General features: G+C 40.7%; 2 protein-coding genes across 5 annotated transcripts in view; one reads left to right on the top strand and one right to left on the bottom strand.

The window, feature by feature from the left end:
* LOC110537039 (alpha-N-acetylgalactosaminide alpha-2,6-sialyltransferase 5) overlaps positions 1–17742 on the bottom strand; it is a 39199-nt gene extending 21457 nt beyond the window's left edge. The window contains exons 1-2 of the mRNA XM_036944295.1: positions 17547–17742; positions 16583–16762 (exon numbers count right to left, since the gene is read on the bottom strand). Of these exons, the coding sequence (XP_036800190.1) occupies positions 16583–16762; positions 17547–17561 (195 nt within the window). The 5' untranslated portion in view covers positions 17562–17742. The remainder of the gene's footprint in view (positions 1–16582; positions 16763–17546) is intronic.
* Positions 6526–19659, top strand: part of LOC110537194 (choline transporter-like protein 5-B) — a 93221-nt gene continuing 80087 nt past the window's right edge. For 3 of the 4 annotated variants that reach the window (XR_005036075.1, XR_005036077.1, XM_036944149.1), the window contains exon 1: positions 6529–6665. Coding sequence is in view for 2 of the 4 variants with exons in the window: in XM_036944149.1 (XP_036800044.1) it covers positions 6599–6665 (67 nt within the window). In the remaining 2 variants the exon portion in view is untranslated. Of the gene's footprint in view, positions 6666–19659 lie in introns of all 4 variants that reach the window. The other variant, XM_036944236.1, reaches the window with a different exon arrangement.

The following is a 19659-nucleotide window of genomic DNA, read 5'->3' as shown; positions in this document are numbered from 1 at the left end:
ACATGACTGGGAATACAGACATGCATCTGTTGGTCACAGATACCTTTAACAAAAAGGTAGGGGTGTGGATCAGAAAACCAGTCAGTATCTGGTGTGACCATTTGCCTCATGCAGAGTGACACATCTCCTTCACATAAAGTTGATCTTCCATGGCTGTGCAAAGTTTATAATGGCGGGAACTGGAACACGTTGTAGTCCACATCGATCCAAAGCATCCCAAACATGCTTAATGGGAGACATGTCTGGTCAGTAAGCAGGCCATGAAAGAACTGGGATTTGTTCAACTTTCAGGAATTGTGTACAGAACCTTATGACATGAGGCTGTGCATTATCATGCTGAAACATGAGGTGATGGCAGCGGATGAATGGCACGACAATGGGCCTCAGGAACTCGTCACGGTATCTCTGTGCATTGAAATTGCCATCACAGACTATGCCAAGGAGATGGGTAAAATTACTGTGACTATGCCTGTCAGCTGATCTACGCATGGTCTGAAAACGCGGCCTTGAATACCGTCCAGCCTCACGGCCTTGCAAGTGTTGACTTGATCACGTCGACCTCGGAGAGCGAGATCACCCAGTCCTCTGGGTCAATGGGGGCCCTCACGTATGGTACGGTGTTGTTATTGTCGAAGCCTGCATAAAATGCGTTAAGTTCACCTGGAACAAAGACATTGTTGGGCAGATCACGGCTGGGTCTTCTCTAGTCCCCTCCTGTACTCCCTGGCTGCATCACTGGCTGCATAGCTGCTTGGTATGGCAACAGCACCGCCCTCGTTTGCATGGCGCTACAGAGGGTGGTTGGGAAATCCCAGTGCATCACTGGGGCCACTCTGTATCAGGCGGTAGAAATGAAGGCCCGGAAAACTGTTAAGGGCTCCAGCCACCCAAGCCATAGACTGTTTTCTCTGCTTCCGCATTGCAAGCGGTACCGGTGCATCAAGTCTGACACCAAAAGGCTCATGAACAGCTTCTATCCCCAAGTGATAACACTGATAAATAGCTAACAGAATGGCTACACAGACTATCTTGTATTATTTATTTTAATGCACACTCACAGGACTCTACAGACGCACACTGACACTCCAACACACATTTATACGGAGTCTACACACTCACTCACATTCAATCCTTATATACACTGCTGCTACTCTGTTTATCATATATCCTGATGCCTAGTCACCTTAGCGCTATACACATCTACCTCTATCACTCCAGTATCCCTGCACATTGTTAATTTGGTATTGGAACAGACCCTGTATATAGCTTCTTACTTTCCTGACTCAAGTAAAAGTGAAAGTCACCCAGTAAAATACTACTTGAGTAAAAGTCTAAAAGTATTTGGTTTTAAATATACTTAAGTATCGAAAGTAAATGTAATTGCAAAAATATACTTAAATATCAAAAGTAAAAGTATAAATCATTGCAAATTACCTATATTTAGAAAACCAGACGGCACAATTTTCTTGTTTTTAATTTATTTACAGATAGTCGGGGGCACTCTCCAACACTCAGACATAAACAAAGCATTTGTGTTTAGTGAGTCCACCTGTCACGTTCTGACCCTAGTTCTTGTGTTATTCCTTTGTTTTAGTTGGTCAGGATGTGAGTTGGCTGGGTATTCTATGTTTTGGGTTTCTAGGTTGGGTTTCTTGTTTGGCTTGATATGGTTCTCAATCAGAGGCAGGTGTTAGTCATTGTCTCTGATTGGGAACCATATTTAGGTAGCCTGTTTTCTGTTGGGGTTTGTGGGTGGTTATTTTCAGTGTTTTTGTGTCTGCACCAGATAGAACTGTTTCGGTTGTCGTTTTGTATTTTTGAAGTGTTCAGTTGTTTATTAAAAAGATGAACACTAACCACGCTGCGCTTTGGTCCTCTCTATCTCCAGACGACAACCGTTACACCACAAGATCAGATGACCAGGGATGTTCTTTTGAGAAGTGTGTGAATTGGACCATTTTCCTGTCCTGCTAAGCATTCATCATGCAAAAAGTACTTTTGAGTGTCAGGGAAAATGTATGGAGTAAAAAGTGCATCATTTTCTTTAGGAATGTAGTGGAGTAAAAGTTGTCAACAATATAAATACTCAATGTAAAGAACAGATACACAGAAAATGACTTAAGTACTTTACACCACTGCTTGTGCGCATGATATTAAAACGTGAAACATAAACTGCAGGTTTCCACTTAGATCCAAGATATAGAACACAGTTGCCTCTCAGTGATGATATTCATTGCTTCCTGTCAACTTCCTGTCAGCCCTGTCTATCTATCAGTTCATGAAGAAGTGGTGCTCTTGGGTTAATGAGGACTGGGATCCTTTGAAAAATGTCTATCAGTGAGGAGGAAGTACAGCAGCACAGCCAATCGGTTACGTGTGTTAATGACATCCAGAGGATGATGTCCAATAAGGTTAGCCATGGTTCGGTTGAGCATTGATCTAGCTAGTATCTGTCTAGGCCTTTAGGTTATGTGGTTAACCTTTTCCTGCAGTGGTCTAAATCACAGTCACAAAGAGTGATTCTTGGTAGTATTAAACAAATCTACTTTTGGAACAAAAGTATATACCTCACACACATGGTTATGGGCTTAAAAAAATACGTTTTGATTTTGAGTTTGCACCCCAATATTACACTTTATATACATCATAGAAGACTGAAATATATTGATAAAGAAACAGTCTGGTTTAAAAAAAATATGATTTACTAATAATCTTTACTAATTTATTAATAATCTTTAAAATCTTTAATTAAAAAAGAAGGAAAAATATTAATAACATTCCACCCATGAGGCCAAAGAGGGCACTTTTGGTCATTGACTGCAGGAAAGGGCTACGATATCAGATTGATATCTTAGGCAGGAATACACTGATTCTCTTTGTTAGAAATTCTCTATGTACTAGTTTTTGTCTGGTGTTCTATAAAACTGGTAAAGGGCATCATTGACAGGCAGTCTCAAAAATAAGTCAGTTCTGCACTTCTGGTTTTCTTTGGTTATCTACATGTTTCTGTCTAGTTCTTATAATTACAGCATCAAAAAGGCTGGAATAATGAGTCATGAACCCACACACACGTGCGAAAACACACATGCACACACACACCTGACACACACGCACGCACGCACGCACACACACACACACACACACACAGACACACAAAGACTTGTATAGACACACACACACACACACACACACACACACACACAGACAGACTCACAAAGACACACACACACACAAAGACTTGCATAGACACACACACACACGTGTTAGCAGGGAGATTTACAGAAAAGACTGGTTTTGTGATTACCATGTGTAAAGGCCAGTGCAGATGGATGCTGCTCACTACTGTTTAAAGGTCAACATCTCTTTAACAGGAACAGGCAAAGCAACAGAGGAGTGGTGGAGGGAGAGGGGGTGAGAGGGATAGGGGAGGAGAGGGAGAGGGAGGATAGGAGAGAGAAGAGGTGAGTCAGAGGATGGAACTGTGATGTTGTCACTAAATGTATCTAGTCTACCGTGTGTGTGTGTGTGTGTGTGTGTGTGTGTGTGTTCATGCTTGTTTGTGTGTGGTACTCTGCAGCTATAATCAGATTGTCAATGCTGAGAAAGCAAGAGGGAGGGATATTCTCAGAAAAGAAGGCAGGCTCTGTGACAGAGAGAATGAGGAGAAAATAACACAATGGGAGGAGCATCGTGTAACGGCTGTCGTCGGATGAAGAAGGAGACCAAGGTGCAGCGTGGAAGGCGTTCATGATTTTTAATAAAAACTGAACACCGCAACAAAATAACAAAGTTGACCCAAATGAAACAGTTCTGTCAGGTGCAGACACTAAACAGAAAACAACTACCCACAAAACCCAACTGAAAAAGGACAACTTATATATGATCCCCAATCAGAGACAACGATAGACAGCTGCCTCTGATTGGGAACCACACCAACATAGAAATAAAGAAACTAGAATGTCCACCCTACTCACACCCTGGTCTAACCAAAATAGAGAATAAAAACCTCTCTATGGCCAGGGCGTGACCCACGATTCATTATAAAGTCTGATTAAGTAGATCAGAGATCAAACACTAAATTAATAACTGTGTTACTATATTTATTTGTATGCTAACTTTATCGGCACGGTTTAATAAAGTACTGGCATAAATTAGTCTTACTAAAATACTAAAATCAACGCCAACATCTACAGGGTATTGGGTGCACCAGTATTTGTCCATTAGAGATTTTGAGGAAGAGTAAGGAAAACTCTACAAGTTCGAAAATGCCACCTGAATTCGCTACAATTATTAATTATTAGTTCACTGATAAGTAATATCTTCTCACTTACAGTACCAGTCAAAAGTTTGGACACACCTACTCATTCAAGCGTTCTTCTTTATTTTTTTAACTATTTTCTACATTGTAGATTAATAATGAAGACATCAAAACTATGAAATAACAGATATGGAATCATGTAGTAACCAAAAAAGTGTTAAACAACTTTGAGATGCTTCAAAGTAGCCACCCTTTGCCTTGATGGCAGCTTTGCACACACTTGTCATTCTCTCAACAAGCTTCATGAGGTAGTCACCTGGGATGCATTTCAAATAACAGGTGTGTCTTGTTAAAAGTTAACTTGTGGAATTTCTATCCTTCTAATATGAGTTTGAGCCAATCAGTTGTGTTGTGACAAGGTAGGGGTGGTATACAGAAGATAGCCCTAAATATGGACTTGTAAAAGAACAAGTCCGTATTTATTTTTGCAATTTGTTTTTTAAAATTGAACCTTTCTTTAACTAGGCAAGTCAGTAAAGAACAAATTCGTATTTACAATGACGGCCTACCCTGACCAAACCCGGACTACGCTGGGCCAATTGTGCGCTGCCCTATGGGACTCCCAATCAAGACTGGATGTGATACAGCCTGCCCTATCTTGCCATATTATGGAAAGATCAGCTGAAATAAGCAAAGAGAAACTACAGTCCATTATTACTTTAAGATATGAAGTTCAGGAAAATCTGGAAAATTTCAAGAAAGTTTCTTCAAGTGCAGTTGCAAAAACTATCAAGGGCTATAATGAAACTGGTTCTCATGAGGACCACTACAGCAAAGGAAGACCCAGACTTACCTCTGCTGCAGAGGATAAATTCAGTTACCAGCCTCAGAAAAGCCCAAATAAATGCTTCACAGTGTTCAAGTATGAGACACAGCTTAACATCAACTGTTCAGAGGAGACTGCGTAAATCAGGCCTTCATGGTCGAATTTCTGCAAAGAAACCACTACTAAAGAACACCAAAAATAAGAAGGGACTTTCTTGGGCCAAGAAACACGAGCAATGGACATTAGACCGGTCTGATGAGTCCAAATTTGAGATTTTTGTTTCCAACCGCCGTGTCTTTGTGAGATGCAGAGTAGGTGAACATATGATCCCTGCATGTGTGGTTCCCAGCGTGAAGCATGGGGGAGGAGGTATGTGGGTGCTTTGCTGGTGACACTGTCTGTGATTTATTTAGAATTCAAGGCACACTTAACCAGAATGGGGCTACCACAGCACTCTGCAGCGATACGCCATCCGATCTGGTTTGCACTTAGTGGGACTATAATTTCTTTTTCAACAGGACAATGAACCAAAACGCACCTCCAGGCTGTGTAAGGGCTATTTGACCAAGAAGGAGAGTGATGGAGTGCTGCATCAGATGACCTGACCTCCACAATCATCCGACCTCAACCCAATTAAGATGGTTTGGGATGAGATGGACCGCAGAGTGAAAGTAGCCAACAAGTGCTCAGCATATGTGGGAACTCCTTCAAGACTGTTGGAAAAGCATTCCAGGTGAAGCTGGTTGAGATAATTCCAAGAGTGTGCAAAGCTGTCATCAAGGCAAAGGGTGGCTACTTTGAAGAATATAAAATATTTATAAAATATACAAAAATCAACATATTATTAAAATATATTATTAAAATATATATATATTTTTTAATCACTTTTTTGGTTACTACATGATTTTATATGTGCTATTTCATAGTTTTGATGTCTTCACTATTATTCTACAATGTAGAAAATAGTTTTTTTTTTAAAAACCTTGAATGAGTAAGTGTGTCTGAACTTTTGACTGGTACTGTATGTAGCGGACATGAGTCGGGAATGTTTGTATATTTGGATGTTGCAGTAATTGGACCTAGGACTAGCATTTGAGCGAACAAGAGAGAAAATTATTTTGATAGCTAGCACTGATCCCAATGATCGACTGCTCCGAGATGGAGAGAAAGAGAACGGCTCATTTTCAGGTATTCACAAGGCTCATTTGAATTTCCTGAAGCAGCAGGAAAATTCTCTGCAACAAAAGAGTGATCAAGTTAAGATCCAACCTTTGTATGGAGATTTGATGAGCAACTATCTGCTTTTACTCCCGTTACGGCCAGTTGGAACATCCAAAAAAAGGTTTAAATAAAAATGTACAAGCAACTGAAAAGATGCCTATTCCTGCACCTCCAATGTAAATCATTCATTAGTGCCACACACAGGTCCGAAGTCTACAACAGCTCAATACATTGGTGCTGAATAGGCATTTTTGTTCGGTAGCTTGTAAATGTGTATTTAGAACTTTTTTGGGATGTACATACCGGCAGAAACGGGAGTAAATGAAGATAGTTGCTCATCGAAACTCCATACTGTATTTGGTGAGTAACGAACATATTTTGACATTATAACGCTTGCAGAGCTGTCTATTGGAAGTTTGAATCAGAGCTTCCTGGGCGTTAGAGAGGAAACACATCATATTCATTGTCTAAAGCTCCAAAACACAGATAGTGGAGGCAGGAACTGGGTGGTACGTGGTACGTAGGATGTAAAAAGGAATAACCTCTCCTGTTATTCATCATGATTAAAGGAAAACTCAACCCAAAAACAATCTTTTGGTATTTGTTTCATTAGTCCATTGTTGACATAGTCCCAAAATGTTTTGCTTATCATCAATTGAGTTTTCAAGATATATAAACTACAGAAAACTACAGAAATCATACCCGTATGATGCATTTTGCATCATATGATGCAAAATGCAGCATCATATGATGCAAAATGAAAACATTTTGGAACTATGTTAACAATGGACTACTGAAACAAATATCAAAATATGTGTGGCCTTTATCAGCCTCCAGGATCAGACATGAAGAAGCTAGAGCTCACATATCCAACACCATCACAACCACCACCATCACCACCACTACAACCACAACCACCACTACAACCACAACCACCACCACAACTACAACCACAACCACCACCACCATCACTACAACCACAACCACCACCACCACCTAGCTCACAGATCCACCACCATCACCACCACCACCACCTAGCTCACAGATCCACCACCACTACCATCACAACCACAACCACCACCACCTAGCTCACAGATCCACCACCACCACTACTACCGCCACCACTACTACTACCACTACTACCACCACCACTACTACTACCACTACTACCACCACCACTACTACCACCACCACCACCTAGCTCACAGATCCACAACCACCACCAGGCTCACAGATCCACCCCCACCAGCACCACCACCTAGCTCACAGATCCACAACCACCACCACCTAGCTCACAGATCCACAACCACCACTACTACTACCGCCACCACCACTACTACCGCCACCACCAGTACCACTACTACCACCACTACTACCACCACCACCAAGCTCACAGATCCACCACCACCACCACCACCACTACTACTACCGCCACCACCACCACCACTACTACCGCCACCACCACTACCACTACTACCACCACCACCACCACCCCCATCACTACTTCCGCCACCACTACTACTACCACTACTACCACCACCACCACCACTACTACCGCCACCACCACTACCACTACTACCACCACCACCAAGCTCACAGATCCACCACCCAGAATGAAAGAAGATATGCACATAAGTTAAGAAGTCATAAATAGACTCCTTCAGTAAATACTGTATAACTCTGTCCTCAGGTTGAAAGAGATCTCTCACGCAGCTGGGGCTGTATTGGGGTTAGTTGTGGGGTTGTGTACACCACACGAGTGTGTATGTGTGTGATCAAGAAGCCCTGCAGCATAGGCCGATTCCAACCGTCTCTGGGTGGGTCTGGAGATTTATACCAGGCTCAAAGGCTCTGAGTGCAGAGAGTGATTGATGCCAGGCTCAAAGACTCTGAGTCCAGATAGTGATTGATACCAGGCTCAAAGGCTCTGAGTCCAGATAGTAATTTGGATCTAATGGAAGCTACAGTACAGAGCTAAAGTTGAGAGTCCCCACAGGGGGAGAACAGACTCTGAGATAAGGCAGTCCACGATTGATGAAGTACAGTATACATCATGCAGCTATACTGCCAGCTGTCAATAGGATGGCAGAGGACAACAAAATGGAAGATTTTTCAATACATAATGAATACAGATGTTGCATCTTAATTTGATCACCCTTTTGCAGGAGAACTTTCCTTCAATGCAGGAAATATAAAACCTGTAGGGTATTTGAGGTATAAAAAAGGCTTCTGAAGTTTGTAATTTCCACGTTGAAATTTCCGACTTGATTTTCCCTTATGAAAAATGTATCAACCCCTACAAAAATATCGATACAAAATAAACCACATAACAAATGTCCTGTTGCTGCAGGATTATTTTCCTGCTGTAGTAAACTGGCTCAAATGAAGATCCCACATGTGTGTCAGACACAATATCATGATATGGGGAGAATGAGAACAACAACTAGATGTACTCACTGTGCTGTCTTTTCTTGGATTTAGACCAAATATAACACAAAGTAAAAACTTATTTCTATCCTGTTTAGTCCAAGTTACTCAATTATTTCATATATCACATTCTAGCTCTTGGCTGGGGGTGGACTTTAAATTGCTTCTGATTTTTTGGAAAAGTTTAGGAAGCTGGAAGAAAAGAGGACTTAGTTGTGCTGCACATGTACAGTACAATAGCAGCCAAAACTCTCTGAAGCTTGTAACCATTCAACTGTGAACAGAACATCTCCAGACACAGCTCCTGATTTTTTCCTGTTCTCAACTCCTGTCCTTTGTAGCCTCTCCTTGTCTGGAGCCACCTGAGAGACGCAGTGTCCTTTCACGTGCCGTGGCTCACTACTCCTGTATCACTCACACCCTGAGGGAGCCAGGAAGACAGTCAGAGGAGACCTATCTTTTCTGCATTCTGATACACTATACAGTATTTACAAAAGTATATGGACACCCCTTCAAATGAGTGGATTTGGCTATTTCAACCAAACCCATTGCTGACAGATTTATAAAATCGAGCCCACCGACATGCAATCTCCATAGATAAACATTGTCAGTAGAATGCCTCACTGAAGAGCTCAGTTACTTTCAATGTGGCACCGTCATAAGATGCCACCTTTCCAACAAGTCAGTTTCATCAAATTCCTGCCCTGCTAGAACTGCCCCGGTCATCTGTAAGTGCTGTTATTGTGAAGTGGAAACGTCTAGGAGAAACAACTGCTCAAAGTAGTAGGAAGTGGCCACAAAATGGTAGAGAACACAAACTCACAGAACTGGACCGCCGAGTTCTGAAGCGCGGAGCACAAAAATACATTCTTTACTCGGTTGCAACACTCACTACCGAGTTCCAAACTGCCTCTAGAAGCAACTTCAGCACAATAACTGTTCATCAGGCGCTTCATGAAATGGGTTTCCATGGCCGAGCAGCCGCATACAAGTCTAAGATCACCATGCGCAATGCCAAGCGTCAGCTGGAGTGGTGTACTTGTATTTGTATTCACTATGGATACCCAAGGCAGCAGCTACTCTTCCTGAGGTCCGGAAAAATTAAGGCAGTTATACAATTGTAAAAACATTATAATATATTCATAACAGATTTCACAACACACTAAGTGTGTGCCCTCAGGCCTCTCATCCACTACCACATATCTATAACACAAAATCCATGTGTAAGTGTGTGTATAGTGCGTATGTTATTATGTGTGTGTGTGTGTGTGTGTGTGTGTGTGCATGTTTGTGTTGCTTCACAGTCCCCGTTGTTCCATTATGTGTATTTTTATCTGTTTTTTAAATCTGATTCTACTGCTTGTGTCAGTTACCTGATGCGGAATAGAGTTCCATGTAGTCATGGCTCTACTGTATGTAGTATTGTTCGCCTCCCATAGTCTGTTCTGGACTTGGGGACTGTGAAGAGACCTCTGGTGGAATGTCTTGTGGGGTTTGCATTAGTGTCTGAGCTGTATGCTAGTCGTTTAAACAGACAGCTTGGTGCTTTCAACATGTAAAATACAAGTAGTGATGAAGTCAATCTCTCCACTTTGAGCCAGGAGAGATTAACATGCATATTATTAATATTAGCTCTCTGTGTACATCCAAGGGCCAGCCGTGCTGCTCTGTTCTGAGCCAATTGCAATTTTCCTAAGTCCCTCTTTGTGGCACCTGACCACACAACTGAACAGTGGTCCAGGTGCGACCAAACTAGGGCATGTAGGACCTGCCTTGTTGATAGTGCTATTAAGAAGGTACAGTAGACAACACTTTATTATAGACAGACCAATATTAGCTACTGTTGTATCAATATGTTTTGACCATGTTTACAATCCAGGATTACTCCAAGCAGTTTAGTCACCTCAACTTGCTCAATTTCCACATTATTTATTACGATATTTAGTTGAGGTTAGGGTTTAGCGAATGATTTGTACCAAATACAATGCTTTTAATTTTTGAAATATTTAGGACAAATGTATTCCTTGCCACCCATTCTGAAATGAACTGCAGCTCTTTGTTAAGTGTTGCAGTCATTTCAGTCGCTGTAGTAGCTGACATGCATAGTGTTGAGTCATCCCCATACAAAGACACACTGGCTTTACTCAAAGCCAGTGCCATGTCGTTATTAAAGACTGAAAAAAGTAAGGGGCCTAGACAGCTACCTTGGGGAATTCCAGATTCTACCTGGATTTTGTTGGAGAGGCTTCCATTAAAAAACACCCTCTGTGTTATGTTAGACAGGCAACTCTTTATCCACAATATAGCAGGGGATGTAAAGCTATAACACATACGTTTTTCCAGCAGCAAACTATGATCGATAATGTCAAAAGCCACACTGAAGTTTAACAAAACAGCCCCCAAAATCTTTTATCATCATTTTATCTCAGCCACTCATCAGTCATTTGTGTACTGTGCTTGTTAAATGTCCTTTCCTGTAAGAGTGCTAAAAGTCTGTTGTCAACTTGTTTACTGTAAATTATCCCTGTATCTGGTAAAACACCATTTCTTCAAAAATGTTACTAAGGGTTGTTAACAGGCTGATTGGTCGGCTATTTGAGCCATTACTATTCTTTGGTAGCGGAATGACTTTCGCTTCCCTCCAGGCCTGAAGGCACACACTTTCTAGTAGGATTAAATTGAAGTTATAGCAAATAGGAGTGGCAATTTCATAAATGTGTCAAGTGCAACGTCTGTTTGCTCCTCATTACACACCACAAACCAACAAATATTATTTACATCAACAACATAGGAAGCACTACAAAACTTATTGTATGACCTCTTACACACTATATTAGGCCCAGCCTTTAGAACATTGGTTTTCCTAGTATATTGCCATCACTACAGCCAATGGATCTGTATACTGCTTTCAAGCACATTTCTGCAGCATTAGTAAAGATGTGATCAATAGATGTTAATGATTTAATTCCTGTGCTGTTTGTAACTACTCTGGTAGGTTGACTGATAACCTGAACCAGGTTGCAGGCACTGGTTACAGTTTGAAGCTTGTTCATAGGTGGGCAGCTTGATGAAAGCCAGTCAATATTTAAATCACCAAGAAAATATACCTCTCTGTTGATATCACATACATATCAAGCATTTCACACATGTTATCCAGATACTGTCTGTTAGCACTTAGATGTTTATAGCGGCTTCCCACAATAATGGGCATTAGGTGAGGCAGATGAACCTGTAGCCATATTACTTCAAGAGTATTTAACATGAGATCCTCTCTAATCTTTACAGGAAAGTGGGTCTGAATATAAACAGCAACACCTCCACCACTGGCATTCTGTTATACATTTGTATTGCTACCACTGTATCACCAAAGGTATTGTCTAAGTGAGTTTCAGAGATAGTCAGAATATGAATGTCATATGTTACTAGCATGTTATTAATTTCATGAACCTTGTCTCTTAAGCTACATATGTTAACGTGGGCTATTTTGAGCACTTGTCTGGTATGCTTGCTTGCTTGTAAAGCTCACCGACAGTGGACTTTGGAGCAGTGGAAACGCGTTCTCTGGAGTGATGAATCATGCTTCACCATCTGGCAGGTCGACTGACGAACCTGGGTCTGGCGGATGCCAGGAGAACACTACCTGACCCAATTCATAGTGCCAACTGTAAAGTTTGGTGGAGGAGAAATAATGGTCTGGGGCTGTTTTACATGGTTCGGGCTAGGCCCATTAGTTAAAGTGCAGGGAAATCTTAAAACTACGGCATAAAATGACATTCTAGACAATTCTGTGCTTCCAACTTTGTGGCAACAGTTTGGGGAAGGCCCTTCCTGTTTCAGCATGACAATGCCCACGTGCACAAAGCAATGTCCATACAGAAATGGTTTGTCGGACTTGACTGGCCTGCACAGAGCCCTGACCTCAACTCCTTTGAACACCTTTGGGATTAGTAATTGGAACACTCTTGTGGCTGAATGCAATGGAAGCAATGCTCCAACATCTAGTGGAAAGCCTTCCCAGAAGAGTGGAGGCTGTTATAGCGGCAAAGGGGGGACCTAACTCCATATTAATGCCGATGATTTTGGAGATGTTCGACGAGAAGGTGTCCACATACTTTTAGTCATGTAGTGTAAGTTAGTCCCTGGCTACAGAACCAACATGCACAATACTATGAGTATGCTATGCATCTTCATTCATTCAGGAACAACAACGAGCAAAATCCAAAGGAACTAACAACAACCCATGCGGCACCCCATTTTGTCTGACTGGAGAACTTTTACTGGGGTTGAGGAATGGGGTTGGTAGGGTTTGTCTGTCTGCTCTGCTCTGCTCTGTGTGTGTGTGTGTGTGTGTGTGTGTGTGTGTGTGTGTGTGTGTGTGTGTGTGTGTGTGTGTGTGTGTGTGTGTGTGTGTGTGTGTGTGTGTGTGTGTGTGTGTGTGTGTGTGTGTTTGCATGTCTGTGTGTATGTGTGTGTGTCTGTGTGTCTGTCTGTCTGCTGGTGTGTGTGTATGTGTGTGTGTTTGTGTCTGTGTGTCTGTCTGTCTGCTGGTGTGTGTGTATGTGTGTGTGTGTCTGTCTGTCTGCTGGTGTGTGTGTATGTGTGTGTGTCTGTGTGTCTGTCTGTCTGCTGGTGTGTGTGTATGTGTGTGTGTGTGTGTCTGTGTGTCTGTCTGTCTGCTGGTGTGTGTGTATGTCTGTTCAAAGGGCAGATGCCATCTTAATCAGACAGCGTTATGAAAGGCACTATCAATGGCTTCATTTGATATTTTGGAACCATACACAGCTTGATTGTTACACAGCCTGAAGTTAAAGGAGGAATAGCTTTCTCCTACAGGGAACGGTTACCAAAACACATCATGAGCCTTTTGATCCACTTTCAGGTCAACACAGTGTTATCCGCCATAGCTCTGTGAGTATGAGAAATGAAAAGTAGGCTAGTATACGAACAAAGCTACTGTATATGATATACAGGTTAGGTTAGCTCTTGTATGAGACTACTTGGGAAGCTTTTGAAGCTTTACGCACAGGATGCTTCTCCTTAAAATACTTTTTCTCATTAAATATTTTATGTCAGGCACACGCATAAATTATGAATTTGGAGAAAGCGTATCAAACTACAGAGAGAATTTTAAGATGGGGCATCCCTGTCGAGACCTATACGGCCAAGCTCGAAGAGACTACTGCAGTAATATAGGAGACAACATTGTCTAGACTACACTCAAGTACTTACCATAAAGAAAGAAAACAATATATTCAGTTCTGTCATGCATCTGTTTCCCAATTCAAATAACAACTACTAAAAGTAAGTAATTCACATCTGAAATGAAGAAAAAGTGCATAGCTGAAATATATTCTGATGGTCAAAACAGTGCACAGTACAGATGTAGGATCTTAATTTGACCAGTTTCGTTTTTTATTGTAAAAAAGTAATTATTTTAATGTGAAATTAGTTGTGATAGGCTATAGTTTAGGTGTACACTTGTATGTCGTAATGGAGATCAATATCTATTTTGTGTTATAAAGCTATTTAAAACGAAGGTTGTTGATGTGTACGGCTGCATTTCAAATACATTTTTGTACATTTGAATGTCAAAGTAGGATCTACAGTAATAGGACAGTTATTCTCTCTTGTGCTTTAGCGTTTAAGCGAGAGAGAAAGAGAACTGCAGCTTTTCAGTGACTTTATTTAAATCACAAGGCTCATTTGAATTTCATGCAGTGCAGAAAAATTCTCAGCGACAACACATTAACCGAATTAAGATACTCCACCTGTATATCAAAACGGAAAATAGTTGAAGAAATGACACATAGTATATTGGACAGATAGACCTAAAGTACACTATGATCTTAATACAGCAAAGTACACTGACTGCCCATAAACTGCCCATAAACCAAACCCTGTATAATCTACAAACTGTTATAATGGCATTGCTTTCAAGACAAATTAATCAAATTAATCTGACTACCAATCATCCTAATTGACTGCTTTGGAAATGGAACTCAAACATACTGCAAACGGTTACCATTATCAAAGGCCTATACCCAGTCAGTCTGGCTCAAGGGAAATCCACAAAGCTTTAGCAATATGCCATTTCAAGTGTAGCCTACAGTACCTGGGCTATTCATATTCATGTGAGCTGACCTGCCAGTATTACCTGAACGACAACTGAATACATATCAGGAGGAGCAGCATGAATTACAAATGCACAACATCACTAGAGCAATCAATGTGCCTCTCAAGGTGCCTGATGCCCAACATATCGGGTAAGGCCACAGATTACAACTGTACTCAAAAGACACGGAATCGATTAGCCCTCACCTTAGTTTGTTTTAAATGTATGTAGTTCAGTTCTTGAGCTGTTCTTGTCTATTTACGTTCTGTATTCATGTTTCATGTTTTGTGTGAACCCCAGGAAGAGTAGATGCTGCTATTGCAACAGCTAATCGGAGTCCTAATATAATACCAAAATACCAATACCAAATGATTGAACCTTAAACAGACTGTATGAAGGTGTGTGTGGCAACGAAGGGCATCAGGGAATTGAAAAGTCTAGTGATCATGGCGTAAACAGTGCTTTGGAAGATAGGATTTACTGAATACCGAAAATGTTGAAATATCTAGGCTACAAAGCCTTTGAAGTAAATTATACATGCAACAACCTTTGTCTGTTGACAGCATTGGTTGTCCATACATTCTTTCTACAGAAAACCACATTATTATAGTCAGTAGGGCTGGGCAGTACACCTTATTTTATTATGTACCGCTATTGATGCAGGAACCTGTTTGGGTTTTTACTTTACCTTGTATAACAGTATTTCAATGTTTGTTTTGTTAAATGTGATATGCAAATCAGGCGTATATAATGGACGTTTTTATGGTTTTACTCCGTTTGTTACTTGAGTCTTCTTTCTCCCTCTCCTCCTGCTGCATAATGACAATATTAGTTTGTGTATCTTACTGTCTGAAAACTACTGTCTGCTTGTTTGTCTTTTCTTAGCAAGTTCTGTCTAGAATAAAGTGTTAGCTTGCTAAATGTACTAAGTCAGAGCAAACTTATCTAGCTAATACAGCCTGGTACCAGTGCTGGTGGAGACCTAGATAAGCATGTTTTTTGCGCGATGGTATCTTCCAAATCAGAGAGGAGTAGTCGAAGCATGATTATGTTAACTAGCTACACGAGGTAAGAAAACATGTAATATAACATCTAACTAGGTTTCCCTGGAAACACTGACCAACACTTTAGCTCCGACACTGTCAATAATTCCTTCCTGGTTTATTCATTCGTTGTCATGTCAAACATTGTATTTAAGGTGCTGCCCACTATATTCCAACTATAGAATTAGATTAAACATTCTATTTCCATGATTCCAATAGTTCACCAGTTAACTAAGCCTAGATTGTTTTGCCCATATTATGCATCTCTGTGGGGTACAGTGTGGAAATGATAACAAAAGTGCAGGAAATGCAGAAATGTATTGAAATGCTGAAAGTGTTTTTTGTTTGAAGTTGGATTGAACAATATAAAACATTCAGAATGGAGAAAACCCTATTGAAATCACTTATAATTTCCACCCTAGGGTCATGAACTACTCATAAAGAATATTTTGAACTTTTATTATTATTATTATTATTATTATTATTATTATCAAAAACATAAAATACTGTCAAATACAACAATACCGTAATTAAAAAAAAATATATATATATATATATATATATATATATATATATATATATATATATATATATATATATATATAGTGATATGATATTTTGGCCATATCACCCAGCACTAATAGTCAGTGTAGCCTACCTGTTGATTGATGAGTCCAGTGTAGCCTACTGCTTACCTGTTGATTGATGAGTCCAGTGTAGCCCTCTAGAGTTGATGATAGGGCTCTTGGTGGTTTAGGCTGCGCTTTCCCGGGCTTCTCTGAATGAAACTCTGACGTCTCGGTGAAGCTGTTGTTGTACACAACCATAAGAATGGTACCCATGGTAATAACGATAATGCCGATAACCCCATGGCACTATAATATGGAGGGAATTGGTAAAATAGGCTATATCATGAGGTACTCAACCGGTTTGCAAGAAGAATAAAAAAGCAGTATACTATAGGTTCGCCTAATTTCAGTTTATGTGACAAAACAATTCAATGTATAGTGTAGAGATTCACTGTACCATCTAAACAGCTGTGAAATATATTTTCAATAACCAAAAATATTGTATTTTCAGCTGTTTGAAGCTGTTAGGCCTAAACAAAACCGAAAAATAACTCAATTTAAGAACGGGATGCATATAAATAGTGCACACAGAACCACTTCTTAGACTAGCTTTGAAAGAGAATGACAGATCCATCTCATATTTCCATGTTCATTTTGTCGGTTCCCCAAAAAGCTACATATTGCCGCTTTAGTGACTTATTTATAGCATTTCTATTGTACAATATAATGACAAATGAGACATTTTAAACTCTGTTAACAGCTTAGAAAAATGATTGTGCGATGACAAATAATAGCATATATCTTCTTTCTGTGATTACATTTCATTTTTCTCATCTCATCCACTAGGCCTACTCAAAACAACAGATGCGCTCTATGATTTAAAAACAATGACAGCTGTACGCTCTGGAACTCTTTAAATTCTAATCTTTAAATCCATCATCCAACCCATTGTTATAGAGAGAGAGGAACATGTTTAAACAGGAGAGTACAGTAGACAAGACTAACAGCACGATACTGTAGAAGTAGGCTAGATGTCTATTTTCCCCTTAACTTCGCTCTTTCCAAGAGTAAAAAAAAAAAAAAAACATACCACTAGTGTCTTCATTTTGTGGATGTCTTCCGTAAATTGTCCACTTTACATCAAAGGTTTAGATGCCCGAGCATCCACGTTGCTGAAAACGTTGCAGCCCATCCACTATTGCGCCAAATAATACCTGACTTTCTACCAGTGAAACGAGCGCATGCCTCAATGTAGCGGATTAGCGCTGATACAGTACATCAGTTCTCTTCCCTCTCGTAGAATCCAGAGCGCTCTGTAGGTACCTCCGCGTGGTCATAATGAACGCAGGGTTAAGTATGGCACCATTTCATAAAGTTCAAATTATTGATTGGGGACCTCTTTACTGAGGAATGTGATTGTTTCTCTTGAGTGTGTTTGAAATCTTGTATATTTGTATTATGTTGTATTTGGAAATTGTGTATGCAGTGCTCCCTTATAAAATAGACATTGATCTCAATGGGACTCCCTGCTAAAATAAAGGTAAAATAAAAATGTCAGTATTAACAAAGAGTTTATGTGCTATTAATTACAGTTAATTAAGTGGTTTTAAAGAAGGATGAATAATGAAATTGAATGGGTGTAGGGTATGTAATGTATAGGCTATGGAAATATGTAGAATCATATTTATTTAATTCCATTTAATTTTATATCATAGCCTAATAACCAGATTGTGGGATACTATTTCATAATAGGTACAATATACTGTACTTTACACTAGCTATTCTTATTCTTATTTATTTAATTATGTAACCAAAAGGCATAAGGTCGTGGGAGAGCACCATGGGCAGGACTTGAACCAGCAACTTTGTGGTACCACCTGTGTGTGCACTACCACCTGTGTGTGCACTACCACCTGTGTGTGCACTACCACCTGTGTGTGCACTACCACCTGTGTGTGCACTACCACCTGTGTGTCCACTACCACCTGTGTGTCCACTACCACCTGTGTGTCCACTACCACCTGTGTGTCCACTACCACCTGTGTGTCCACTACCACCTGTGGGTCCACTACCACCTGTGGGTCCACTACCACCTGTGTGTCCACTACCACCTGTGTGTCCACTACCACCTGTGTGTCCACTGCCACCTGTGTGTCCACTGCCACCTGTGTGTCCACTGCCACCTGTGTGTCCACTACCACCTGTGTGTCCACTACCACCTGTGGGTCCACTACCACCTGTGGGTCCACTACCACCTGTGGGTCCACTACCACCTATGTGTCCACGACCACCTGTGTGTCCACTACCACCTGTGGGTCCACTACCACCTGTGTGTCCACTGCCACCTGTGTGTCCACTACCACCTGTGTGTCCACTACCACCTGTGTGTCCACTACCACCTGTGTGTCCACTGCCACCTGTGTGTCCACTACCACCTGTGCCATAAATGCCTTGACCTCTTGTCTGCGAGTAGCCTCAACAAGAGTACACATTACCAATCACCTGCCAAGTGTTGCCATGCAAAATACATTGGGAGCCCCAATGTGAATAGATAAATGATAATACACTAATAATGATAATACATTGAATTTGTATAGCCTCATACCATCTTACCATCTCCTCTTCTAAATGTGGTAACCAGAGCAGAGTACCACAGATCCCCATGGGAGAGCAGATTTGCTGGAAGCTGAATTCAAGTCTGAAACGGCTCACCTAAGTTTGAAGATACAGGGTCCTTCAGCGTGAGGGAGGTGGCACTGGTAAACAAAGTCATTTTAAATATCAATAGAAAACAATGCAAGTAGCCTAAGTTAAAGTAATAAAAGTGTGTGGAATAATTAAAGTCATTGTTTGGTCTCTTTTCACTCTGGCCTAAATATGTACATTTGACTAATATCATTGCCCTAATTAGTGTAATGGGGTTAGGGTAATTAGTACTAATCAAAGTCTTATATTCACATGCACGCATTCATTTTATTTAATATATTTTGATATGTCTAAGGACATTTGGTCTGGAAGGGATATAGCTCCAGTGTGTTGTACGCATAGCTAATTCAAACTGGTTTAACACTGTACTCATTCCACTATGACTAATGATGAAAGGGTGTGTAAGGGCACATGAAAATTACCCAAAACTAACCTCATGAATAGGACCTGAGAGAGACTGGTAGAAGTTAATGGAGAAGATGTCACCGCAGGAAGTG

This window comes from Oncorhynchus mykiss, chromosome 1 (assembly GCF_013265735.2).
Source record: "Oncorhynchus mykiss isolate Arlee chromosome 1, USDA_OmykA_1.1, whole genome shotgun sequence".
Taxonomy (NCBI): domain Eukaryota; kingdom Metazoa; phylum Chordata; class Actinopteri; order Salmoniformes; family Salmonidae; genus Oncorhynchus; species Oncorhynchus mykiss.
This window is presented reverse-complemented; position numbering and strand designations above follow the sequence as displayed.